This window comes from Rattus norvegicus, chromosome 1, assembly GCF_036323735.1.
Source record: "Rattus norvegicus strain BN/NHsdMcwi chromosome 1, GRCr8, whole genome shotgun sequence".
NCBI lineage: Eukaryota > Metazoa > Chordata > Mammalia > Rodentia > Muridae > Rattus > Rattus norvegicus.
In genome coordinates this window covers 190,161,071-190,187,683 of record NC_086019.1, presented here as the reverse complement: position 1 = coordinate 190,187,683, position 26,613 = coordinate 190,161,071, and the positions used below count along the sequence as shown (strand labels likewise).

Genomic DNA, 26,613 nt, shown 5'->3' with positions numbered 1-26,613 from the left:
GATTTCCACTCGCCATTTCTACATCATTCATTGTGTAACCCATTGCACATTGACTTATAAAGGCATTCTTAGTATTTTATTTTGTCTGAGGTTCTTGAAAAGCACTTGTACCTATTGATTGGTACAGTGTGATATTGTGCTCAGTTAGCATGTCACCTTATAATTACCATTCCTTTGTAATGAGAACATTCAAAATCCTATTCTGTAGTGATTTGAAATTAATACATCAATAAAGTGTTAGTCAGCAGGCAGACTTTTGGTTTTTCAACTACTTTTAAAGACCACCTATAACCTCAGTGTGTTGGGTTCAGTGTAAATAGTTCAATAGCAAATCTAGTCTGAGGAGGCTGAGGCAGGAGTATGGTGATTTTTGAGGCCAGCTTGGGCTACATACTATTCTGTTTAAACACCACAGCCTGTTTTTAGTCTTTTTGTTTCTCAGCTACTTGTGGTCTCTGGTATTTACTGTCTCCTTTTCTTGAAATACACGCACGCGTATGTACACACACAACACACACACACACACACACACACACACACACACACACACACGCACGTATGTGTGTCTCCCTTGAATCTCTTTGTATCTTTCTCCATTTTATTAAAAAACATTTATTTTTAAGTTTTGTGTTTGTGTGGGCATGTGCATGTGAGTGCAGGTACACTTGGAGGCCAGAGGTTTTAAATCTTCCTGGAGTTGGAGGTATGGAGGTGATGAGCCCCTCAATATGGATGTTGAGACTCTGGAAGAGTGGTGAATGCTCTTAACTGCCGAGCCATCTCTCCAGCTTTGCTATTACTTTCTTGATTTAGTCTCCCTTGATCTTTGCTGCCTATGGCTGCAGTTGTGATCTGTGTACTGGTAGAAACTAAACCTTCTTTGGACATAGATGTGTACCTTAGTGAGCATTACTTAATATCTGAACCATATCTGTCATCTTTCAGGGTAATGCTCTTTCCCCGTGGCCTAGTTCTCTTAATGATGACCTCATTCATCCACTGTGCACGCTTAATGTTGCATCATACTTAACTTCCTTTTCTGCTGTACCTGTTGATGGTATTGCCAATATGTTTGTGTCCTATTTCTGGCCTTCTCGTCTTGCTTGGGTCAGGCTCTCAGTATCTCTCTTTTTAAAGATAGGAACCTTGTGTGCTGGCTGGATTCAAACTCAGGATCCTCATGCTTGAATGCTGGGATTACAGATGCTCACCACCACACAAATTTTGTGATGGTTAGGGATAGATTGGCAACTTGTCATACTTAGAGTTACCTGGGAAGAGTCTGGACAAATCTGAACAAACCTGGGATTGTTTAGATCAAAACGGTCAGCGGATATGTCTGAGGGGTGATTGTCTTGATTGTCTTAATTGATGTGGGAAACCCAGCCTGTTGTGCTTTTCCCAGGGTTGAGTCCTACACTGTATTAGAGAAAGTGAACTGAGCGTAAGGAGCATGGATGCATTCGTTTTCTCTGTTCCCGACTGTGTGTGTGTGTGACTAGCTGCTTTGTGCTTCTTTCTGTCTTGACTTCTCTGTGGGAATAGGCCTTGAATTATAAACCAAATACCCCAGATGCTTTTAGTCAAGTATTTTAATCATAGCAACAGAAATGAAGTAGGATAGGCTCCTGCAGCTTCCAGGTTCTCCTTCCATCAGTCTGCCTAAGTGCACTTTGCTACAACCACTCAGAGAGCCAGTATGTAAGGTGCCACTTGACATAATTCAGAGCAGTGCTGAGGGAGGTTCCCTTGGTTCTTGGAAACCAGGTTTTTTCTTTTCTTTTTTTAAAAGAGTTATTCATTTATTATATATGAGTACCCTGTAGCTGTCTTCAGACACACCAGAAGAGGGCATCAGATCCCATTACAGATGGTTGTGAGCCACCACGTGGTTGCTGGGATTTGAACTCAGGACCTCTGGAAGAGCAGTCAGTGCTCTTAACTGCTGAGCCATCTCTCTGGCCTGGAGACTGGGTTTTTGGTTGGGCAGGGTAGTTGGAAGACATGGACTATGGATTGATTTCCACAGGTAGTTTGACTTTAGACTTCTCAGTAGGGGAGAGGATGATGTATTAGATGCTAAAAGTGATGGACCTAGAATGTCTTTTAGACTTCACAAGTCATAGCTCATTCTCTTCTCACAGCCTCCCAGTCATCAGTCCTAGAACCCTTGGCACACTTTGCCCTTTCCTTCTTTCTCTCTCCTGCTGCTTCTGCCTCTCTTTTTCTTCTTTTTTTTTTTTTTTTGGTTCTTTTTTTTGGAGCTGGGGACCGAACCCAGGGCCTTGCGCTTCCTAGGTAAGCGCTCCCTAGGTAAGCGCTCTAACCACTGAGCTAAATCCCCAGCCCTCTCTCTTTTTCTTCTTTTGCAGATAAGATACCATCGTAAAGCATCACCTTTTTTGAGGTTTTCTAGGTCATTAGTTTAAATCTGTCACCTTTGATTATAGTGGGGTTTTTGTATTTGCCTTTAATATGTAATAATTAAATGGCTGCAGCTTTGTAGTGTGTCAAACAGTTGAGAAAGTTGAAGATGAGCCTCCTTGCCCACTGCTTTGCTGTTGCTGTGCCTAGTAACATTCAGCATGTTTGGATACTTGAATGAGGAGTGGTAGTTTGTAAGCTTTTGCCCTGGGCAAGTGCAGGACTTAGTGAGGGAGTTAGAACTAGTGCATTGTGGGTCATATGCTAAAGCACAGGCAGCCAGAGTGAGGGCAGAAAGGGAAGGGGACAGGTTTAGAGGAAAAGAATAGCTTATTTCTTAGTTACATTTGGTGATAGCCATTGTGTAGGGGCCCTAACTACTACCTCTGCCTCCTCATTTAATCTCTCTGTCTTTGTTCTGTGTAACTATTATTGTTTCCAATTTACAGTTGAGAAAGATAAGGACGTCGACTTAGAGAGAGTAAGGTTAATAGCTTGTCTACAGTTAATGATGATTGCTGGTTCCAACCTCCACAGCCATGCTATACACCGTATTACTAGATTTCTATAGTACACATTTATTGAAAATGTAGACTGTTCTAGAAAAACAATGCATTTTGTTTGCCAGCTGAATTTACAACTTGACAACATTCTCTCCATAGTGGACAGGTTGAGTCTTCCAGCATCTTTTTGTCTCTGGCTATCCTATAACGTGATAGGATTGAGGAAGTGTGAGCACTGAGGACCGACCCCATGGTGTACATAATGGATGTTCACAGGGAGGGACAGTTGCTTGCCTTCAAGTTTCATTTCAGATAAGTTTACTAGGCTTAGCAAGTTCATTTGTAGTTTGCCTCCTCTTTATCCTCACCTCTTCCTTTTTTGAGGCAAGGGTTGTAGGTCCCAGCTAGCCTGGAATTCACTGTAGCCCCAGCTGGCTTCAAACTTGGATTAATTTTCCTGCTGTAACAGCCCTGATGCAGAGCTCTAGCAAAAGGTAGCTAGTGGGTGTTTGGCGAGTTGAATGAAGGTGTAACAAAAGATCAGTGCTTTATAAGTTGGCTAACCAGTTCTGGGAAGCTTGATCCATCATCTTCTCATTTATCGTTCTATTGGTGTGAAGAGATAACATGAATAAAGCAGCTTTTAAAAGAAAACGTTTAGTTGGGGCTTAACATTTCAGAGGGTTAGTTCATGGCATGGTGCTGGAGCAGTAGCTAGCTAAGCAGTTGGCTTACTTCCCAATTCATAGACACTAGACAGAAAGAAAGTGAGAGACTGGGGCTGGTGTGAGCTTCTAAAACCTCAAAGTCCACCCTCTGTAACATACCTCCTTCAACAAGGCCATACCTCCTAAGTCCTTCTTAAACGGTTCCACCAACTGCTGACCAAGCAGTCCATGGGGGCTATTTTCTCATCCAAACCACCATTTCCCCCTTTTCTTTCTTCTATTAGAGTGTCAGCTGCATACATTCCTTAAAAGTGATCACTTGCTGATTAAAATGAAACTCCAGGAAGTATCAAAAAGTACAAAGAAGGTAGCAAAAAAGGGAGTAGAGTGTGTGTGTGTGTGTGTGTGTGTGTGTGTGTGTGTGTGTGTATACACATATAGGGAGGTAAGTACCTAAAATCAATACTTTTGTTAAAAAAAAGTGGTAGTGATAATTTTCTCTTTTGCTTTCTGTGCTTGTCTTTTTTTCTTGTGTGCCCATGCATATGGTAGGCAGAGGACAACTGTGGGCACTGTTCCTCAGGCACCCTTCTTCCACTTATTGGTTTGGAACTAGGTCAGTTATCTTGCTATTAGGGACCCACTTGTCTGCTTCCCCAACATTGCAATTACAAGTGTGTGCCACAAGCATGCCTTGCTTGTGTGCCAGTGTGTTCTGAGAATTGAACTCAGGTCTCCTAAATAAGTTATCTTCCCAACCTCCTCTTTTTGAGACAAAGCCTTATTCTGTGTGTAGTTCAGGCTGGCTTTCAGCAAAGCCTCCTGCCTTGTCTCTCATGCCATTATCATAAGACCCATTCAGAGTACGATGCTACCATGCCTAGATATGTTGACTTTTTGGGGAGGGCATCAAAATAGTTAAAAGATACTGCTGCTTGGGTTAAAAAACAACCCTTTATTTTGAAACAATTGTGTGCTCATAGGAAGTTGCAAAACTAGTGCAAAAAATCCTGTGTCTACTTTACCAAGTACTTAGTCATGTCCAAACCAGGAAATTAACATTTGATGTTTACCAGTTATTATTGTGTATTTGTTCACTATGTATTCATGGGTGTGCAGGCGTATGCATTTTATGTATATGATTGTACAGAGTCCAGAGGCTGGGGGTCTTCCATAATTGCTCCCAAACCTTATTTTGTTGAGACAGTACCTCTTATTGAACTTAGAGTCCACATATTAGGCTGGCCTGGCTGGCCAGTAGATTCCAGGGATGCTCTTGTCTCCACCTTCCCCTGTTGAAATTACACTTGCACATTGCTGTGCCTAGTGTAGGGATTTGCGTGAGAATGGCCTCCATATGCTCATATTTGAATGTTTGGTTCCTGATTTGTAGACTGTTAAGAAGGATTAGGAGGTATGGTCTTGTTGGAGGAGGTGTGTCACTGGAGGTGGGCTTTGAGATTTCAAAAGCTCACACCAGGCCCACTCTTGGTTCCTCTCTGCCTCCTGTTTGTGGATCAGAAGTAAGCTCTCAGCTGCTTTGTCAGCAGCACCATGCCTGCCTTCCAACTGCCATGCTCTCCGCTGTGCTGATCGTGGACTAACCCTCTGAAACTGTGAGCTAGCCCCCAGTTAAAGTTTTATTTTATGAGTTGCCTTGATCATGGTGTTCACAGCAAAAGAACAATACATGAAGCTCCCCCAATACCTGACGCTCCCCCCCCCCCCCAATGTGAGTCTAGGTGCTGGAATGTGTGATATCTGTAACTGTTTCCTAAAAATGAAAGTTAAGAAGTAGAACAAGTACTGTCTGTGAATGAATGTAGAGGATCCATTCCAGCAAGGCTGCGGAATCACACATTCATCTGGCCTGCAGCTGTTAATGGTGGGAGGGAAAGGATGAACAGAGGCTTTTATAGTTTTAAATTTTCCTGCCAAGAAGGTGGCGCACACAGGGAGGTCTGGAGTTCAAGGCTGGTTGAGTTCAAAGCCAGCCTGGCTAACTTGGATTTCCTAAAGGAGATGGTAGCAGCTTGGATTTCAGAGCAGATATGGGAAGTCTCTAGATAGAGTTTGGGGCATTTGGGGTATATGGTACAGTGGGTACATGTGGAGTGGGGAGCTAGATTGTGTGCTTCGTGATGTTCATAGTGGATGAATGGAAATGTGGAACGAGGTGTTTGCTAGGCAGTACAGATGTTGTTTGAAGGTATGACCTGGGAAGGGAACCCTTGACCTCATGAATACTCAGAAAATTGTTCATCTGAGTCTTTAGTCTGCTTAGAGGAAGAAGTGATCTATCAAGAATTTGTTTATTTTAAGTATTTTTTATTTTGAAGATAATTTTAGAAGTTAGGATAGTTCTAAATTCAATGAGGATGTCAGGAAGCACCCTGAGTGTTGATTTGTGACCAACTCAGGTTTTGCACTATCTTCATCCTAGTACTGATAGGCAGTTGAAGCTGGTGCTGCTTATTGACTTATAATATTATGCTACCTCTTGATTTTGCTCAGTAGTTACTCTGGTTGCAAGTTATTTTGAACTCTAAAATATTGGATAGCTTTCTTATTTTTAAAATAATTTAGTTTTATTTTATGTGCATTGGTGTTTTGTTTGCATATATGTTTGTGTGAAAATGTCAGATCTTGGGAGTTATAGATAGTGGTGAGCTACCATGTGTGTAATGGGAATTGAGCTGGGTCTTTTGGAAGAGCAGCCAGTGCTCTTTACTACTGAGCCATCTCCAGCCCTTGATTCAGCCCTATTTAAAAAAACAAGAAATTACTACCTGTATGTTTGCTTCTTTGTCTTGTTTTCTATTTACTTTCTAAATGGTTGTCTTTGCACTGTAAATGCACCTTTCCCATTTAGCAGTATAGTAGACGTGGTTTTTCAGATTGTTAAATAGTTCCCAAGTATTTATGATGACGGTGTAGCATTGCATTGCATGGATTCTTAGGCAGGTAAGATTCATGCCATAATAAACAATGTGTGGTTAATGCCTTTGTGAAAAGCCTTCTCTGAATATTAGGAGTTGCTTTAGGACAGATTCCCTGAAAGGCTCAACGGTAGGGAGATGCTCCTCCACCCTTTCTCATAAACCTTTTTTTTTTTTTTGGGATAATTTTAAGTTTACTGTGAACTTTTTTTTTTTTTGTTGTTCTTTTTTTCGGAGCTGGGGACCGAACCCAGGGCCTTGCGCTTCCTAGGTAAGTGCTCTACCACTGAGCTAAATCCCCAGCCCCTACTATGAACATTTTAAAGACACTTCATCGTGTCTTCCAGAAAGGTTATGCCAGCTTATTTTTCTTCCTGTCAATGTTAATAAATATCAGTTGCATTGATAATCTTAAGAAAGTACTGCTAGCAGAGGTTAGCGGCTGCTTAGCTGCTCCTCAGTGTTGTGTGTAAGTAGGAAGAGTTACTTGGGTTAGAGTTTACTTTCTGTCTATAGGAGCAGCTCTACTGTTTTGGAGGTAGATCTGTCTCTAGCTGGGGCTGGCTTTCACATCACAGTCTTCCTGCCTCAGCTCGTGCTGACTGACAGCTGTACTCAATCATCATGCCTATCTTAAAACTTGACATTCTAAAGTGTGCCAAATTCAGTGATATAGAACAAGAGGTGCAGCTCACTTGTAGAGCACCCATCCCACATGTCCCCATTTCAGTTTTCAATGCCGCAAACATGTGACATTGGTACATTTGAGACATAGAGTTTTAGTGTTTTGTCATTACTCCAGAGGGAGTCCTGTACCTACTCAGTTCTGTCTGTCTTTGTGTCTGTCTCCTCCAAGCTTATGTGTCTATGGATATATTTGCTGTGAATATTTTTATATAAATGAAACCATACAGTATGTGACCACTCAGTCTCTCCCTCCTTTGGGGTCTTGCTTATGTTGCCTAGGGTGCCCTTGAACTCCTAGGGCATCAGTCTCTCAAGCACATAGAACTAAAGTATTTTTTTCTAAACCATATAAAAGATGACTTAAAGGTTACATTTGTGGCAATTGGTGGTGGTGCATGCCTTTGACCCCAGAACTCAGGAGGCAGAGGCAGGCAGATCTCTGTGACTTAGAGGATAAACTGGTCTACCAAGTGAGTTCCAGAACAACCAAGGCTGTACAGAGAAACCCTGTCTCAAAACAATAGAAAAGATTACATTGAATCACACCTATGTATTATATAGTTAGAAAACGGGTAATCTCTTTGGTGGCAGTCTAGAATTCTGGAGAATTGAGCAGGCTGCCTTAGGCTGTACCATGAGGAAGAAGTAGTTTTTACAGTTAACTAGTAGAGGACAACCAGTGACTATAGGACCCGAGATAAGAAGGAATCTGAGACAAGGACAAAGGTGGCTTTTAACGAAATGGCAGCACGTTTCATGCTGGGGATAGGTAGGAACCTTGTAGATAACACCCTTGATTCTGTTTACACAGATAGAATTCTAGTGGGCATGCGCTGCTGTTGGCACACTTTGTTTTAACACCGGTCAGTAACTATAAATATGAAGGGACTAGACATGGCTCTGTGGGTAAAGGTGCCTGTCATTGAGCTTGATTAGTTGGTACCTAAGAATGCATGGTGGAAGGAGGGTGGAGGGCCAATATTTCAGTATTTTCTATATTGCATAAGCTACTATAATGTCATTATCTTGACTTGAAAGCCATCATAGATATGAATGAGTGTCAATAAAAATATAAATATTAGGGCGGTGCTGGGTATAGTCAGAGGGATAAACTGGTAACAACTTTGCGACATTGTCTTCATAAAAGTGAGTGAAGAGGCTGGGAATATAGTTCAGTGATAGAGCATGTGCCTGGTATATGTAAGGCCTTGGATTCAGACAGATGAAGTAAAATGCAAATGTTCACATGAAGTTCACATAAAAGAAATCTGTAGTAAGGGAGAGATTGCTCTTAACCAGCAGTTGCACACTGAGGTGTACTCCTGATTGTCTTTCATACCTCTGGAAGCATGCAGCTTTCCTCAAGTTACACAGGCTTGAATCAGTGGACTGGCTCTAGCCTGTCTTTTTCTACTGCCATGAATGATCTCTCTCAGTGGAGGCACTAGTGCTCATCTCACCTGCTGGTTTGTGTAGATAGCTTCTTTCTGTGTCCTTTATTCTTGTTGTGGTCTACATTTAGGGGTATCCTTCAGTACCCCATGCTGGAAGAACAGTTGAACATATTCTTCTGGGTCTGTTCTTCCTTGGCTTAGGAATGGTTTCTCCTTATGGCGTACTGAGGAGAACATCACACTGTGGGTCCACTTCTGCCAGGTGTGAAGTCCTGCATCCATGCATCAGAACCCTGCCTAGCTTTATATTAGAACTCTCACTGCCCTGTGCTGGATGTACTCTGCATCCTTGCTGAGGTTAGAGCTAGCTCTTTTCCCTAGCTTTGGAGTTGGGAGAAGGAAGAGGAGGATGAGGAGGAAGAAGAAGAAGAGGAGACAGACAGTGATGTCAATAAGAACATTAGACTTTGACTTGCACTTTGGATTTTGAGATAGAAAGCTACTGGGTAGATCCTGGATAGAAGAGAAAGGACATGCTAATGTACTCCAGTTCACATCTGTCTACAGACCATCTGGAGGCTTCTATCAAAATCAGGCAGGTGCTACTTGTTAAAGTTGTTAAAGTGTGATATCTGATAATAGTTTTGGATGAAAGTGTATAGGTTTTACAAAAGAGCCTTGCTGTTGGGACACTTGGTAACAACAATTGAAATTGTTTGCACAGGAGCAGTATTGTTGGTAGTTAGTTTTTCTTGATTGCAGAGTTGCAGTGTGCTCTTACTTTGGTGATCTGCTAATGTCACATTCATTACCTGATTGCATTCAGTGCAGTGCCAGTTCATTTTATCTTCAGACACTTGGAGCAGAACACTGGTGTGGAGGAACCATCCGTCAGTGGGTAGGAGCTCTGGTATTCTCTTGACTTCACTAATAACTGGGTAACTGTGGACAAACAGCTTTATTTTCCTTTTTGCTGGTGAAAGGTTGCACTTGCTGTTCACTGTGGCTATTTTTTCTGTCTTAAGATTCTTAGTCCTGTTTTAGAATTTCTGGATAGCATCTTTGTGTCATTATGCTCAGTAAGTATCACTGGAATGTAATTGATTAAACATGTTGGTGCACATGTCTATCTTCTGAGATCTGTATGTGGGAAAGAGAAGCAGGTGTGATGAAGAGAATACCTGTTGGTGATGCCTAACTAATTTTGGACAGTTTTCTTGTAGAATAACTTTTTATCATTCTTTTGCCTGTCTAATTGAAGCCCTCTGGGAGACATTTTTAATATCTAAGTTGTGTAATATCCCCCCCCCCCCAAAATGGGTGAAAATCTACCTGGCTTCTGAGTAATTTAATCTTTTTTCTATTAGACCCTGTCCCCTTTCTCATTTGCAAAGCTGTCTTGGAGCAGTGAGGAGCACAGTGAAAGATAATGGTCCACTAGGAGATTAAAACCTTTAGTGGGGCTGGAGAGCTGGCTCACAGTTAAGAGTCCTGGTTGCTCTTCCAAAGCTTTACTGCTAGCACCCACATGATGGCTCTACAACCGCCTGTAACTCCAATTCCAGAGAATCTTATGGCCTCTATGGGCACTACATGCATGTGGCACACAGACATACATACAGGTAAAACACCCATACACATGAAATAAAAATAAACAAAGCAAGCACACAAAACACAGTGCTTGTTTGGCAGCATATACACTGACATGGAGTGATACAGAGAATACCAAGACTGTATACCTGTGCAAGGAGGGCATTGCATTCCTGGAGCATGCCGTTTAAAATAATACCTTTTTAAAGGGGCTGGAGAGTAGTTAAGAGCTCTTGCTACTTTTCCTGAGGACCCCAGTTCAGTTCCAACACCCACACTAGGTGTCTTACAATTGCTGGAAATTTCAGTTCTAGAGGATCTGATACCCTCTTCTGACCTTGTGTAAGCACTTGTGTGTGTGTGTGTGTGTGAGAGAGAGAGAGAGAGAGACAGAGAGAGAGAGAGTACTCACAACAACAGAAACAACAATAGTAGTCTTAGAAACAAAACAAAACAAAAATTTATTCCATGGACAGGAAAGATGGCTCAGTGCTTAGGAATATTTGCTGCTCTTGTGGAAGAGCCAGGTTCAGTTTCCAGCACTCAGATGGTGACTCAAATGCCTGTAAACTTTAGTTTCAGAGGATTCAACACTGTCTTCTGGCCTCTGTGGGAGCTAGACAAAACTATGCACATTTATATGTGGAGGCAAAACACTCATACACAAAAATCAAAATAGATCTTAAAAATCATCACCTTGCTAAAACTAGGCATGCTTATGCACACTTGTAATTCTAATACTTGGGAGGCTGATACAGGAGGATCATGTGTTCTACACATGTAGCCTGGACTACATAGACTATGGAAACAAATCTTAGCACTAGGGAGACAAAAGCAGGCAGATCTCTGAGATCAGTGAGAGGTAACTGCTAGTGCTCATCTAGCTTTCTGCCTCTTACACTGTATGGGACCCCAGCCCATGGAATGGTGCACTCATATTTGAGGTGGTCCTTCCAGCCTCAGCCTACTCGAGGGAATTTGTCATAGCCATGGAGAGAAGCTTATTTCTGTCGTAATTCTAGGTTGCATTTAATTGTCAATCAGCATTTACACCACACTTTTTTTTTTAAATCATAGACTGGCTAAGAATCTACATGACCTGGTGTGCTGAGCATTCAGCTGGAGGTGTTAAGTGAGTCCTTTAGAAACACTGAGTGTGAGTGACTGTTGTTCTGACTACTCGGGCTAGAGAGATCAGCTGGATTCATTGGCTTGCTCAGAGAGAAACACAAGAAACCTTTGTTGAAAGGTGTTCAGTTTGGGTTTTAGAAATGAAAGTACCTGTAGATTCTAACAGAGGAACAGAAAAGCCGAAGGAGGAGGGGGTTTGAAGGGCGTGTATCTTGGCACTAGAGCTTCCTTCCTGTTCTTTGCTACTTTCTAGCTTTTTTGAGCCAAATGGCATTGGTGTGGGGGAGGGACACCCTCACACTGATTGCCATGTGTGTTAGTGTATGTTACTTTACCCTTGGATCTTAACTACAGTCAAAGACTTTTTTTGTTTTGTTTTCTGTGGTGAAAACTATAAGGAAGGAGTGTTCATTTGGGAGTGGGGATATCTATGGTGATGGTGTTATCTTTGAGAGAAAGTTTACTTGAGAATGAATTTCCTTGCTAATTCTATACTTTTGAACCTTGGTTGGCAGATAGTGCCAATATCAGTATCAATATCAGCGAGGCTGTGAACCTATAGGAAAGATGTCTGTGGTCCTCTGGGTATAGGACAGGAAGCAGAAAGTTTGAGAAAGGCTTCTTTTAAAGCCAAGGGCTATGTTGCAGAGACAAGTGTTTTAACTTCTTTTTACATTTGTGAACATATATGTTTCTGTGGGTGTATGTCCCATGGTACACATGTGGAGGTCAGAGGGCTATTTATAATACGTGGGCTTCAGGGATCAAGGCTTGAGCTAGCATTTTACGTAATGAAACACCTCTCTCCAGCCTGAGATGGTTATTTAGAGGTCATTAGGTGGAACATTATGGAATTGGTCAGGGTTTGAGAAAACTTACGTATTCATCTTGTCGCAGGAGCAAGGCCATGTAGACCACACACTATCAGGGCTTCTGTTAGGCTTTGTTAAAGGTACTTTAGCAATTATTTACACATTTATATTTTTAAAATAAAGATTTGTTATTTGTGAACAAAAGTCATATTTACAGCTCTCTGATGGGAAATTAATACCATACGTGCGTCTTTGGGGATCTGCAGTGTTCCTGAAGAGCCGGAAGCGAAAGCCGCACTATAGTAGCAACCTTGTTTTAAAACTCACCTAGAGGGGCTGGAGAGATGCTCAGTGGCTAAGAGCACTGACTGTTCTTCCAGAGGTCCTGAGTTAAATTCCTAGCAACCACATGGTGGCTCACAACCATCTGTAATGGGATCTGATGCCCTCTTCTGGTGTGTCTGAAGAGAGCGACAGTATACTCACATATATAAAATAAATAAATTAAAAAAAAAAAAAAACAACAACACTAGAATTGATCTGAGAACTATTGGAACCCCAGACCTGTTGGGTATTGTAGAAAACACAAACCTCAGACATAATCTCTCTCTCTCAGACAGCTTGTGTTGTGCTTAAAGAGATCATAACACTGACAGCATTAGCTTGGTTTTTGAGTCCCTACTTTATGCCTGGCATTGTGCTTATTATATGTGGTTTATGTATATTATCTTGTTTAGTCCTTAGAAGGAGTTACTGTCTTAAAATATTCATATTTTCATCTTTTTTACATAGGAGGCAAAGGTATCTGTTAAAAACTTGGCCAAAGTTCAGGTGTATTTGAATTAGAGCTTAGGGAACCTGACTTCAGAAGATAATACTCTTTATCTAGTACTTTGGATAGAAGTCTGTAGAACTGATTACAAGACAAAGATAAAGGGGGAGAAAGGGGGAGCAGAGAGGGGTCTAGGCTATAACCTTCGTGAGAAATTTAATGAAGGCTGAGCTGTAAATTTTCTCTCCCGCAGCAAATCAAGATGGAAGTCCCCGTGAGTGTTCAAATGTCATGATGATTCTCTTCCAGGGAGTCTTGGGACCTAGACAGCTTTTGAGTCTGTCCCCCCATCTCTGTAGATGTTTCTGCATTCCCCAGGACCCATGCACTAGATCCCTGGTTCTGGGCATGGAAGCTGTTCATACAGAACCCCTGCTGTAGGATGGTAGCCATCAGATTCTGTTTTCTCATTTGTAGCTTCTATTGTCTGCACCCTCAGGATCCTTCTGATCCTTTCAAATCAGGAACTGTCTGATTTATCTTTACATCTCAGGAGTATCAAGCTCATTTGCCAAATAAATAGCTTAGTTTCTCAGGTTTAGATTTAAGGGCTATGTAAAGCTAGATGTAGAAGAACCAGGGTTAAGTCTGCCTTTAGGGGAGTTTATTTGGCTATGAAGAACAGATTGCATCAGAGTTGGAAAAGTTGGTTTCAAAGTGACCAGCTAAAAGAAGCTAATTTTACAGGCAGTAAAATATGGAGTGGTAGAAATTGTGAGGGAAGAGACACTGGAAAAGTGAAAAAGCTGGAAACTGCAGTCTCAATGGAGCCAGCCATAGAAAGTTGGAAAAAGTCAAAATGTCAGAGTCTGTGACCTTTGTCTTCCTTTTAAGTTTTCTTTCTTTCTTTTTTTTTTTTTTTTTTTCCCCCCGGAGCTGGGGACCGGACCCAGGGCCTTGCGCTTCCTAGGCAAGCGCTCTACCACTGAGCTAAATACCCAACCCCTTAAGTTTTCTTTGATGAGGTGATTCTGAGCCTTGATTGGCTTTGGTTCCTTAATGAGTCAGAAGCACAGGTCTCTGAACTGCTTATCCAGACACAGAAATAGACAGCAGCAGAAATCTAGGCAGGCAGCTGTGTACACATGAAAAGTTCTGCTGCAGAGAATGTAGCTTTGTCCTAGATATATGCATGGCTCTCTTAGAGGATTCTAGAACAGCCATAGCTCATCATCTCATTTTGCCCAAAGATTTTAAGTATGTGTGCCTTTTTCTGTTGGGGTTAGCCAGGTTAGCCTTGGGGAGGCATAGGCAAACGAAACAGCAATCTATGAGTTTGCTGTGGTGGCTGTTTGGATACACAGGCAATAGTGGGACTCACATGGAGACTGCAGGTCTCATTACACTGTAGTGAGTAGTTGTGCTAACTGATGAAAATACCATTGAAACTCACGGTCTAATTTATAACTGTTACAGCATGTAACACTTAAACCAGCAGTAGAGTATTCTTGGAGTTCCAAGGTAATTCTTCCCCAGAGTAAACACTATTCTGATTGTAATACACAATTTAGTTTTGTTTAAAAATTTTAATATAAAGCAGGTTGGGCATAGTGTTGCACACTCTGAGTTCCAACTCTCAGAAGGCAGAGGCAGAGGGAGGGGCAGAGGCAGGTGGCTCTCTGAGACATCTACTAGAGAGTTCCAGATCAGGTAGGACCTCACAGAGTGTGTGTGTGTGTGTGTGTGTGTGTGTGTGTGTGTGTGTGTGTGTGTGTGTAAAACAATGTCTTTCATTTGTTCATTTGTATTTATGATATTTTTGTTGTTGCTACAAGATTCATTCATTCATGTTGTCTTATAGTATTCTCTCATATAAACAAACCAGAACTCTTTTCATTAGTGATAGACAATTGAGTTTTTAAATTTTTTTATTCTGTGTAATCGGTCTGTAAATATGTATGCACGTTTTATTTGATGTACATGCACAGATTTCCATTGGTTATCAGAATTGCAGTTATTAGACATACCAGTTTTCTCAAGTGTGTATGTTCCTGCCAATAATGTCTGTGTATCTCAGTTGCTTAGCCAACACATGGGACTGTCAGTTTTAGGAATTTAAAAAGAAGTTTTACTTATTTTTCTGTGTGTGGGTGTTTTGCCTGTGTGCTTGTCTGTGTACCATGTGCATGTCTGGTGTCTGACAGGGTCAGAAGGCGGCATTGGATTTCCTGGGACTGGAGTTACAGATGGTTGTGAGCTGCCTGCCATGTGGGTGCTGGGAACTGAACAGACAGTGCTCTTAAATGATGGAGCCATCTCTTCAGCTCACTGAGTCTAATTTTGCTATTCTGGTGGTTGTGTAGCAGCCTCTTACATTTTAAATTTGTATTTCTCTGCTGAGGTGAACACTTATTTTGGTCTTTCTTTTATAAGTAACTTTGTCCAAAGGCTCTTGACTTTTCTTTGTTTGTTTGTACTCTGATATGGGTTCTGTCAGTTTTCATTCAGTGTTTTTTCCCACTCTGCAGCTTCCTTGTGCCTTTTGATGAACAGTTCTGTTTATTTTTGTGTTTAGTGCTTTATGTGTCACAACCTTAGAAAGAATCTGTAACCTTGGTCATATAGGACTCATCCTGTAGAAGCTTTATGTGAAAGTTTTACTTTTCACATTTTGTGGCTTAAATTTAAGTTTTTTTTCTTTTTGTTTTTGATCTGTTGTGTGTGTATGCGCGTGTTTTATTTTAATACATTTAGTTGTGTTTTTATTCAGGTGAACGTATGCTTGCTAGAGGACACCTTTTGGGATCTGTTCTCTCCTCAGATTGGCAGGCTTGGTGTCAAGGCCTTTACCAGCTAAGTCATTGTGAGTGTCCCTCACTTAGTTTAAAAGTTAGTTTTTCAGACCTAAAACAGAAATCTCAGCAGAAGTTGTGACTCTAACACAGAAATCTCAGCAGAAGTTGTGACTCTAACAGATCGGTCTAAATCCTGAGACGCTGACCCGTCCGTCCCAGTTTAGAGTGTGTGGGGGGGGGGGCTTTCCTGTGTGTTCTCTGTCTCATTCCTTTAGAGTGTAGTGCTGTGTGGTATGTTAACTCACTGGTCTGGATCAGGCTTTGCCATTTGCTTGAAACAGCTGGCAAAGGATTCGGTGGCCTTCCTGCCAAAGGGATTTGGGGATCTCCAGTATTCTTTAACTATTTTCAGGTCTTGAATGCATCCTGTTTGTCTTCCACTTCTGTTGTGATTGTTTACTCAGGTGAAGCCTGGGACTCCTTTATTGTCCACTGTAAGTGAACACAGTTTGGTTTTTGGGATCTTGTGTGGGAAGCGCTTGTGTTTGGTATCCTCTTTAGGCATGAATGAGTACAGTTTTGTTTTGCAGTGTTCCTGCCTGTTTTTATTTGGTATCTAAGACCCTTCTTTGCTTTCTAGTTTATCCTGTGGTTTTGTATATAGATCACCTTATTAGATCTGGAGTTCTCAGGTAGATAATGCCAATGAGGATTCAGACATAGCCTGTGGATGCTCAACTTTTCTGCACACAGAAAACCACATGGGACGGTTTTTGCTACTGTTATTTAATTTTTTTTAAATGAGATCAGGTCTGTAGTCTAGGTTGGCCTAGAACTTGTCATCTTGCTTCAGCCAAGCCTAAAATCATAGGAGTGTGGCATTAGACTTTGCATGGGGTTTAGAATCACGCTTACTGGTGCAGCAGCTATTCTCTTGCTGAGTGAAAAGGAAGTGAAGATCCATGTGCCAGAGGGAACTGGGGTGTGCTCACAGCTTCGTGCTTGGTTGTTTTTTTTTTTTTTTTTTTTTTCCTTTTTTCTTTCTTTTTTTGCTTTTTGAGACAGGGATTCTCTGTGTAGTCCTGGTATATTGGAACTCACTTGGTAGTCCTCAAACTTAAGAGATCAGATCCACCTTCCTCTGCCCCTGGAGAGCTGGGATTAAAGATGTGTATCACCATGCCTTGTTCAAGGGCCTCCCTCTTACCTTGTCTCTTCTCACTCTGTCCTTTGGGGTCTGTGGCAGAGCTTAAACTTTGAGTGCCTGCCTAAGCTTTGCTCTCAGCTGTATGTACATTTATCTCTTGGCAGTTCATGTGAGATTGAAAGCTGAATATATGAAGCACCTTCAGAAACCCCAAGAGGCCAAGTGGTTTACATTCTCTATATTAACATCTGGGTAATTATCCAGGCAAGGGTGCCCAGGTCGTGTAGGCCTCCCAGGAGGCGTTCGTTCTCCTGTTCTACCCAGGCTCATTTACTTTCAACATTGTTTACAGTTGGATTTTGAATTACTTGTTTTTCTTTTCTTTAACATAAATAATTAAAATTACATGGTATGTATTTGTAGAAGATACTGAAACAGGATTTTAAGCCAGATGAAAATTTCTCTTGTTTTTCTGGCTTGCATTGTACATTTGCAGAATGTTGAACGAAGAATTTGGGAAGTAAATTACTCTTGGTGTGGATGGGACTTGGAACTGGGGCAGAAGCAGTTATTGATTTTTCTCAAATTCCTTTGCCAGGCATCTGAAGACGCCTCGCTCAGGGCATTGGAAAGCCTGATGACAGAATTTTTCCATGACTGCACAACCAATGAAAGGAAGCGTGAGATAGGTAAGTGGGGTGTGGGGAGGAAGGCATTGATACCCTTGGTTGCTCAAACCTGCATGTGCCCTTGAATTCTTGGCTGCTTTGCTCTGGTTCATGTTGGGCAGGTAGGGCTTGCACACCTAGCATAGTGATTGGTTTTCATGCCTTTCGGTCAAGTGGAGAAACATCTGCTTTGTTTCTAATCTCAATACTGTTGTTGAAAGTGGCCCACAACCATTAATTTCAGAACAAGAACAGTTTATCAAAGTGTTAGAACGGTCACAGTGGGACAGAGTAGAGTCTTGATGAGTCAGTCCCTAACTGGTTGGCCTCAGAGACTTCTCTGTGGTTTTCATGAACAAAGGCTCCTCAACAGAGAACATGGAGGTGTAAGCACCTTCTGACTTGGGGCCTCAGTATGTTTGAGAACCCACTTTTTTATTTTTATATCCATTACCACAATAATGTTAATCAAACACACTAGAAAGAAGATAATTTATTTGTGTCATATCCTGCCTCAGGGACGATCTGTGCTGCTTAAGCAGTCTTTCTCCTTTGAGTCCTCCCTTGGTCATTCTTCTGTGTGTGAGACTACTCTGGACTCACTGTATTGTTACTTTCCTTTCCTTAAGGCCTTTCTTTGCCTCAGAACCTTAAACACTCATTTCTGTCTCCATTGGCTTGACTAATGTTAGCCAAGTAAGCCTCCTGGCCCAGTCTAAGTACCACCCAAAGTACACATGGGGTCGAGACTTTCCCAAGGGGCTAGGAGATCTTTGCTATAGCCTGTTTGATACATCTGAGAGCTGGAACTCCCAATAGCCTCCACCCTACATCTACCTTTCTTTTGTGAGAGCGTACATTGTAGAGAAATAGAATGTGTATAGACAAAGGACTAGGAGATGAGCATCGTCTGCCTGAGGAGGACTACTTTGCTTGCTACTCTGGTTCTCTAATTACTCTGGTTATCCTCCTGCCCTATTGTGACCTCCTCTCCAGTTTTATGCTACTAACATAGTTATTTATAGTGAAGATACTAGATACAATTTTTACCAAAAAGATAGATCTTTTATTTTTTTAAAGATTTGTTTACTTATTATATATAAGTACACTGTAGCTGTCTTCAGACACACCAGAATAGGGGATCAGATCCCCATCACAGATGGTTGTGAGCCACCATGTGGTTGCTGATATTTGAACTCAGGACCTCTGGAAGAGGAGTCAGTGCTCTTAACCACTGAGCCATCTCTCCAACCCCCTAGATCTTCTCTTTGTTTGTCTCCTATAATCACCCACTCTGATTCTTTCAAACTCTTTTGTCATTGTAATAGAAATGCTTTTGGTTTTCTTTTGATTTGCTCATCAAATGTTGCTTACGTTTGCGCATTTCGTGGGTTGAAAGTGGAAGCTCTTGTATAAGATCTTCATGTCTGAATCAAACTTTTATGTAAACTAGGGGTGCAGCTGCGTGGAACAGCATTTGTCCAGTGGGGATGCTGTGAGACCAGCTGTGTTTTAATGGGAGCAGAATGTAGACCAGTGGCTTGCTGGAATCTGGTGACTTGAGTCCAGCATGTCATTTCTAGCTGTAACTACATTCTCTGTTTTTGTTTTGTTTTGTTTTGTTTTTGGTCTCTGGGTTACATAGAAACTTTTAATTATCAGGACATGCCATCATCTTTCACAGAATTTTTAAGACTTAATTTTTTAAAAAATTTTATGTATGTCAATGTTTTGTCTGAATGTGTGTCTGTGTACTGTGTACATGGAGGAGGTCAGATCCCACTGTGTACATGTGGGATCCCCTGTAAGTGGAGTTGTAGAAAGATAGGAGCTGCTGTGTGGATGCTGGGGATTGAACCCAGGTCTTCATAGCCCTCCTTCTGTAGAATGTTTCATGAGACTGCCCTGTTACACTTAGGGTTGCAAGAACTGGCACAAAAGTCAGCTGCAGTATTGTCATGGCAACCTTGCACTGGCCAGGCTTGCTGGCAGGTATCATGGTTAGTGCATGAATCAAGGTGGTTAATAGGCATTGTGCCCACAGGTGATGGTGGGAAGCTAGACAATTGATGCTTGCTAATTGTGAGTTTTGGCTGATGTTGTCAGGCCTGTGAGGAGAAGAGCCATTTTCACTTGACTGGATGCACAGTCAGGGCTGCTCTGCTAACTATTAGGGTTTTTACTTTTTTAAAATTTTTACTTATTTATTACTTTGTGTGTGTTACTGTTTTTAAAAATATTTTTGATTGGGGCTGGAGAGATGACTCAGTGGTTGAGAACATGGGCTGTTCTTCCAGAGGATCCAGGTTTAGTTCCCAGCACTCACATGGTAGCTCAACTACCTATGTCCAACTGTCTATTATAACTCCTGTTCCAGAGGATCCTACACTCTCAGGAATATATACAAGTGGGCAAAACACCAGTGCACATGAAGTAAAAATAAATAAATTAAAAAATTAAAAAAACCTATTATTTCTACTTTACGGGTACAGCTGTTTTGCTTTCGTGTATATCTGTGCACCCACTTTCGTGCCTGGTGCTTAGGCTGAAAGAAGGTGTCAGGTTCCTTGGACTGGAGATGCAGACAGTTGTAAGTTGCCATGTGGCTGCTCGGATTGTTAGTTTTCTCTTTCTGCTTCTCTAGCCTTCATGTTGACTGGGCATGTGAACAGTGTAGCTGTCACTGAAGAATTGTAGAACATGATGGTTTGTATTGCTACCTGTGGGGGCTAGTTGGTGTCCTTTTACATTTTGGAAAGGATTGCTCACATACAGCTTAAATAAGAGCTTAAACAATGGCTCTGTACTCTCAAAAGGTGTCTTTAGGAAAGTTAGTGACCTTGATGGCAGGGTCCGTTGCCTGTGTTGATGGTCACCCCCTAGTCAAGAGTATTATATAATCCCTTCACCTGGGTTTTGAGGTTGGTTTTTGAACTATTTGTGTTATGTGGGGAGGTAGGCATATTTTCAAAATGGCAGCAGTCTGATCTTTGTATTAATTTCATGTATTTTATAGACTTGTTTTGTACTGTTTAACTCTTCCAGAGGAACTTCTTAATAACTTTGCCCAGCAAGTAGGAGCTTGGAGATTCTGCTTATATTTTCTGTCCAGCACAAGGAATGACTACGTAATGATGTACAGCTTAACGGTTTTTGAGGTAAGTTGCTGGGTCATTTTATATTCCTGAAAACCATAGTGAAATTTACACTATTGGCACCAGGTTTTTGCTTTAATGTACAGATAACTGAGAAGTAGTAGGTTGACCCTCCCACATGGCACCTCTGTCTAGTTGCCTATTGTCTGGGGACACCTTTATAGCCAGGACTCCAAAAAGATGAGGAATGTGGTTGACTTTTCTGGTCTGCTGGGTAGGTCATATTTGGTGACTTACCTTTTCCCTTTGTCCTTTGAAAGACAAAGGTAGCTAGACACTTTGGAAGGACAGTGGTACTTGTATTGCCATCGTCTTCCAACCACAGAAACACTCATGCAAACTCTCATCTCTCTCCGTCTGCTGGGCATGCTCACATCAACCTCTTTCCCACTCTCCTTTCTGTTATGTTCTCAGAAGTGACTGCTTTATTCATTAACCCATTTGTTCTTTATGGGAGTGTGGAGTGGTACCTTGGTTAGTGTACCTCAGGCTAGCTTCAGACTTAACAGCCTCCAACCTCAACCTCCCGTGTGATTGGATTACAGAAGTGCGCTGTCATGTCTGGCTCATTCACTTATGTTTGAACATTACTTATATTTGTTTCTGTTACTATTTGGTGGCCAGATGGCCAATAAGACATGTTAGAAACAATGATGACATAGCAAATTTTTATACATAGAACTTTTTATATCTTAAATTGTTCAGCAGATCTCCCAAGAGGTGGGAGAGATGGGAGAGATGGGAGATGGGATTGTTTTGTCCTAAGTTTTTTTTAGATAGGGTTTCTCTCTGTTGCCCTGGTTACCCTGGAACTAAACTCACTCAGAGGTAAGTCCGCTTGCCTCTGCCTTTTGAGTGCTGGAATTAAAGGTGTGCACTACCACCATCCAGCTTGCCCTAAGATTTTAATATTTATGTTTATCTCTTTGCTAAATGTCCTAAACTGGTAGAGAGGGGTAGGTAGGTTTGTGCATGTATGTGACGTGTTACAGATAATTATAGAATGAAAACCACTTGTATACAGCTCATTAATTTAAAAGACATGTATTTGTTTTTCAGAATCTAATCAATAAAATGTGGCTTGGGGTCCCATCTCAGGATAAGATGGAAATCCGCAGCTGCTTACCCAAACTTCTCTTGGCTCACCATAAAACCTTACCTTATTTTATTCGGAACAAACTCTGCAAAGTTATTGTTGATATTGGACGCCAAGATTGGCCCATGTTCTACCATGACTTTTTCACTAATATTTTACAGGTAAGGATCTACCTGGGGATCTGTCTTATAAATTGTAGAAGTGATTGTAGCCCTTGACTTGAGTTTTTGCAGTTAGTCCTTGGGACTACAGTAGTAAGTGTTGCAGACTGGATTCGTACATTGGCTGTCTTTATGTTCTGTACCTTTGCATAGTGGAGGAGGAGGAGAAGGAGGAGGAGTGGAGGAAAAGGAAGCCTCGCTGCTTCCTTAGCACCTGTGAAGTTCTGCTCAGCAGGCCTTTGAAAGCCTGGCTCCTGACACGGTGGCTTTTGTGGTGAAAGGAGGGTTCCAGTGGTTTCAAAATTGTCAGGAAATAATCACAGACTGTAAATAGCCATTCATAGGAGAATAACTGTGGAATGTTTGCTGCTGAGGTATGTGTTACATAGCCTTGGGATTGATAAACAAGACCAAACTGGTTTTAGAATAAATTTCATCATCAAATGGTTGTATGTTAGCTGTCTAAAGTTTCTTTTGGCTCAGTTCTACCTTGATCTATTGGTAGTCAAGAATGTATTGTGACAGTTGGTGGGGAGTGCAGTTTATATTGTGGTAACTTCAATCGAGACTCAGCCTCCAGCTCTCTGCAGGTTGTTTGTACCTTTCTAGGCCACTGGGAAAGGAAGTGATAAGGTGAAACTGACCAGAGTTTTCCACACGCCGTAGTCTGTGGGTCAACACACCATTTTGTAAGATTTTCCCTGAGATTTCTGAAGCCTGCTGAGCCAAACCCTTGAACACATATTTCCTACGGCCAGATTACTAGGAACAAGCTGAGTTGGAAAGGGCGGCTTCTTCTTCCCTGATGGGGCTTGTAATGAAAACGGTTGAACCGTTGCAGGCTCACTAGAAACCTAAATCTGATCTGCAGCCCAGAGGACTTACTGCCTGTTGAAGTAAGGTGCAGAAGCGAAGTGTGTTTAGAATTTTAATTCTGTATTTAATTGATTGCCTTTCTGGATACAAGAACAATAAAAATAAAAAGTTACACGTTTTCTCCAGTTTTTCCAAGTAAAGGATTATGTGGGTGGCAATTTAAATAAGACCACCATAGTTCCTTGGTTTATTTAATTGATCCTCCACCCCCTCTGTCTTGGAGATAGAATTTTACCACTGTGCTGTTTAGTCCAGAAGTCACAAGAGATCCACCTGCCTCTGCCTCTGTTTCCCAAGTGCTGGACTCAAAGGTGTGCACCACCACACCTCACTCCATTCTTACTTGTCTGACACATTCTCATGTTTTATCCCTTATTTTAGCTTAAATAAAAAAGAAGAAAAAAAAAACCAAAAACCAATCAATCAAACAAACAAACAAACAAAAAACCCCAAAACCATCAAGAGTAAAATTTGCTCTGAAATGTTTCCTCATTGAAATGTCAGTTACTAGCTGCAGTTGTGTCTTGGAAACTGAAACTCCAAATATTTAATGAGTCCAGATTAGAAGTAGTTCCCATTCTACTGTAAACCAGCTAGAGTAGCCGACAGGAAAGAGGAGGCCAGAGAAAGCAGCTGAGCAAGCAGCTGCAGAGGTAGTCGAGCAGTCTCCAGGAAGTGCCCTTCCTTTAGAGGAGGTGGGAAGGTCACACCAGCCATATTCAGTTAGTTCATTGAGTCTCAGGAAGGAAGAAGTTAAAGTCAGCTCAGCTTTGGTTTGTAACCCAAGCGAGGGAACTTAGAAAGGTTCTAGCATTGACAAATTGACAATTTGTCCTAGCATTGACAAAATGAGGCCTAAGGTCAACCCTGGCTGGAGGTCAGGGAGTTAACCAGGTTTAAACTCTTAAGTCCTCAGAAGTGAGGAAGGTTCTCAAAGGCAATAGAGAGGGAGCATAGAGAGCGGAGAGGGGAAGAGCTCTGCTAGCTGAGAGTCAGCTTAAAGACATCTGGATGATGAAGGAAAGAGAATGAATGTCCTCTTTTTTTTTTTTTTTTCTCTCTTTTCGTCAGATCCTGGTGGGCCCTACAGGAAAGGTGGATTAGCTTTTGTGCTTTATAGGTTAATGTGGGAGGCAGCTAGGCCAGTGGTTCAGTCATTCTGTTCTGTTTGTTTTTTGAGACAGGGTTTCTATGTATTCCTGGGTGTCCTGGAACTCTCTGTAGACTACTCTGGCCTTGAGCTCACAGATATCCACCTGCTTCTACCTCCTGAGTGCTGGGATAAAGGTGTGCACTACCATTTAGCCACTCTTACCAATCATGATGATTTTTAAAAGGGTTTTTTAGTGTGTGCATGCACATGTGTGTGCCTGGGCCTTTGGAGGCTAGAATAGAGTGTTGGGTTCCCTAGATCTGGAGCTATAGGTGGTGAGCCACTGATGTAGGTGCTAGGAATTGAGCTCAGGTTCTGTGGAAGAGCAAGATGCTCTTTTTTTTTTTTAAATAAATATTACTATTTTTATTGGTGTATATTTGCATGTATCTGTGTGAGTCTGTGAATGCAGATGCCCTTAGTATTACAGGCAGTTAGAAACATCTGATATGGGTGTGGGGAACTGAACTGGGCTCTCTGCATGAGCAGTCAGTGCTCTTAGACATGGGACCATTTCTTCTTAATCCCTGAGCCATCTCCCTAGCCACTCAGGATTTTATTGAGGATGGGTGGCCATTGCTTCCCTTGCTGCAGCCTCCTTCTCTGAGCTTTCGATTTCTTCTCTGTCAGTATGTCCATCATCCACCAGCTCTTAGGAATTTGTGGGCCATGCGCAAAATGAGGCAGGTCTAGAAGATAGGCATCCTCATCATGATGTTGAGGTAGTGCTGATGAAAAAGGCGCGAGTGAGCAGCTCCAGGGTGTGGTGTAAGAGCCAGAGGGCAAGCCAGCCAGCCAGGTGATGGTGAAAACAATGGCAAAGATGAGGGAGACGTTATTGGAGATGATTTTCCGTGCTGTATAATTAAAACATCTTGGCTGACTCTGTCAGGTAATCAGAACACCATGATGGTAAGGGTTACTGTGCAGAGTTGACAAACTAGGAAAAACTAAGAATGATGGTGACCACTTGATAGATGATCTGTTTGTTAAAATTCAACTGCTTGACCACAGAGGCATCGCTGAAAGACCAGGGACCAATAGAAAGGAAGTTGAATCATGTAGTATTTCTTGTCTTGGGAATCTGAGTGGTTTCAAATGGGGTGCCCTTCCCAAATTTTGGTCATGCCTTAGAACCAGGGTTTAGCTACAGGGCTGGCCATGTCAGCACAAAGGGAACCAGGTAAGAATTCTTCTGAATATGTCTTGAGAAGACTGGAGACAGGCCAGTCCTGAGTGTGGCGGTGCTGGGAATGGTCATTATACCTGGTCTTTGCTTAGATGAAAGCTTCACCTCCACCTACTTGGGCTGCTGCCACTGGTCAGGCAAAAGTGCCCCAAAGTGGTATTGAAGTTGCTCACAGCTAAGCTATTTCACCATTCAGGAGGGTAGCTGATGGTGTAGCCACATGAAGCTCAAAAGGATATCAGATGACAAGAAAGCAAGGCCAGGGCAGGGGTAGTGTGATGTCTGAGGCTTTGGTACCAACTATTCATCTCAGTCTTCTGGACTGGCACAGGTTAATTTCACTGCAGCTGTAAGTATTTCCATCAGATGTAATCATGTAAGAGTTGGAGCAGAGTAGTAGGCTGGCCTGAATGGGCTCTATCCCCATGTGAACTCTATGGGCCACATGTTTTCATGCTTCTGTCCTCTTGCCAGTTCCCTCTTCTTTCCTGAAGCCCCAGAATCAGCCACAGCCAAGTAGAGAACACAAGAATGACTTACTTTTTTTATTTGTATTGAGACAGGGTCTCATGTGGTCCTGGTTGGCTTGGAATTCTCTAGGCAGACCAGTCTGGCCTTAAACCAGTGGTTCTCAACCTTCCCAATGCTGTGATCCTTTAATACAGCTCTCTTTTTTTTTTATGACCCCCCCAATCATAAAATAATTCTTGTTGCTAATTCAGAACTGTAATTTTGCTGTTGTTATGAATTGTAATGTAAATATATCTGTCTTCTGATGGTCTTAAGCAACTCCTGTGAAAAGAGGTTTGGACCTGCAGGTTGAGAACCTTTGCCTTGAACTCACAGAGGTCAGCAGCCTGTCTCTGCCTCCTGAGTGCTGGGACACAACGAATGTGCAACCACACCGAACAAGAGTGACTTCATTATGTTTTAGATCCTATATGTTTAGTCTTTAGTACTGCCAAAAAAGGAAATAAGTCAGGAAGAATGAATTCCTTCCTTCCTAACTTCTCTCTCAGGATGGAACCTAGGGCCATACAGTTCTGGCCAAATCCTTTACTATTGAGGGTCTTGCTGTGTAGTCCAGGCTGCCCTCAAATTCACGATCCTAGTGCTACCTCTGCTTCCCTAGTGCCAATGTTACAGTGTGTGCCACCGTGCCTAGTGATGCTTTCTTTTTCACCGGATTCTTGCTTGTGCTTTCTTTCCTTTGAATAAAGAAAGGAGATTTAAGATGGGTTTTCTATATTGTAGAGTGTCTGACAGTAGGTGAGGAGCACAGAGGTGTTTCATAGTTAAAGGAAAGTGATTATCTGAGCTGGAGAGATGGACATGGCTCTTAAAAGTACTTACTATTACAGGAGAACAAGGTTCATTCAGTTCCCAGTATTACAGGCAGCTCAGTTTCAGGGGAGTTGATGTCCTCTTCTGGCCTCTGCAAGCACTTAGACAC

The 26,613-nt window shown here is 42.0% G+C and overlaps 1 protein-coding gene across 4 annotated transcripts in view; it reads left to right on the top strand.

Moving 5' to 3' along the window:
- The window catches only part of Xpo6 (exportin 6), an 89,420-nt gene that overhangs the window by 4,455 nt on the left and 58,352 nt on the right, over positions 1 to 26,613 (top strand). For all 4 annotated transcript variants that reach the window (NM_001011935.2, XM_063286040.1, XM_039107197.2 and 1 more), the window contains exons 2-4: positions 17,461 to 17,551; positions 20,576 to 20,688; positions 21,745 to 21,942. In NM_001011935.2, coding sequence (NP_001011935.2) covers positions 17,461 to 17,551; positions 20,576 to 20,688; positions 21,745 to 21,942 — 402 coding nt within the window. The remainder of the gene's footprint in view (positions 1 to 17,460; positions 17,552 to 20,575; positions 20,689 to 21,744; positions 21,943 to 26,613) is intronic.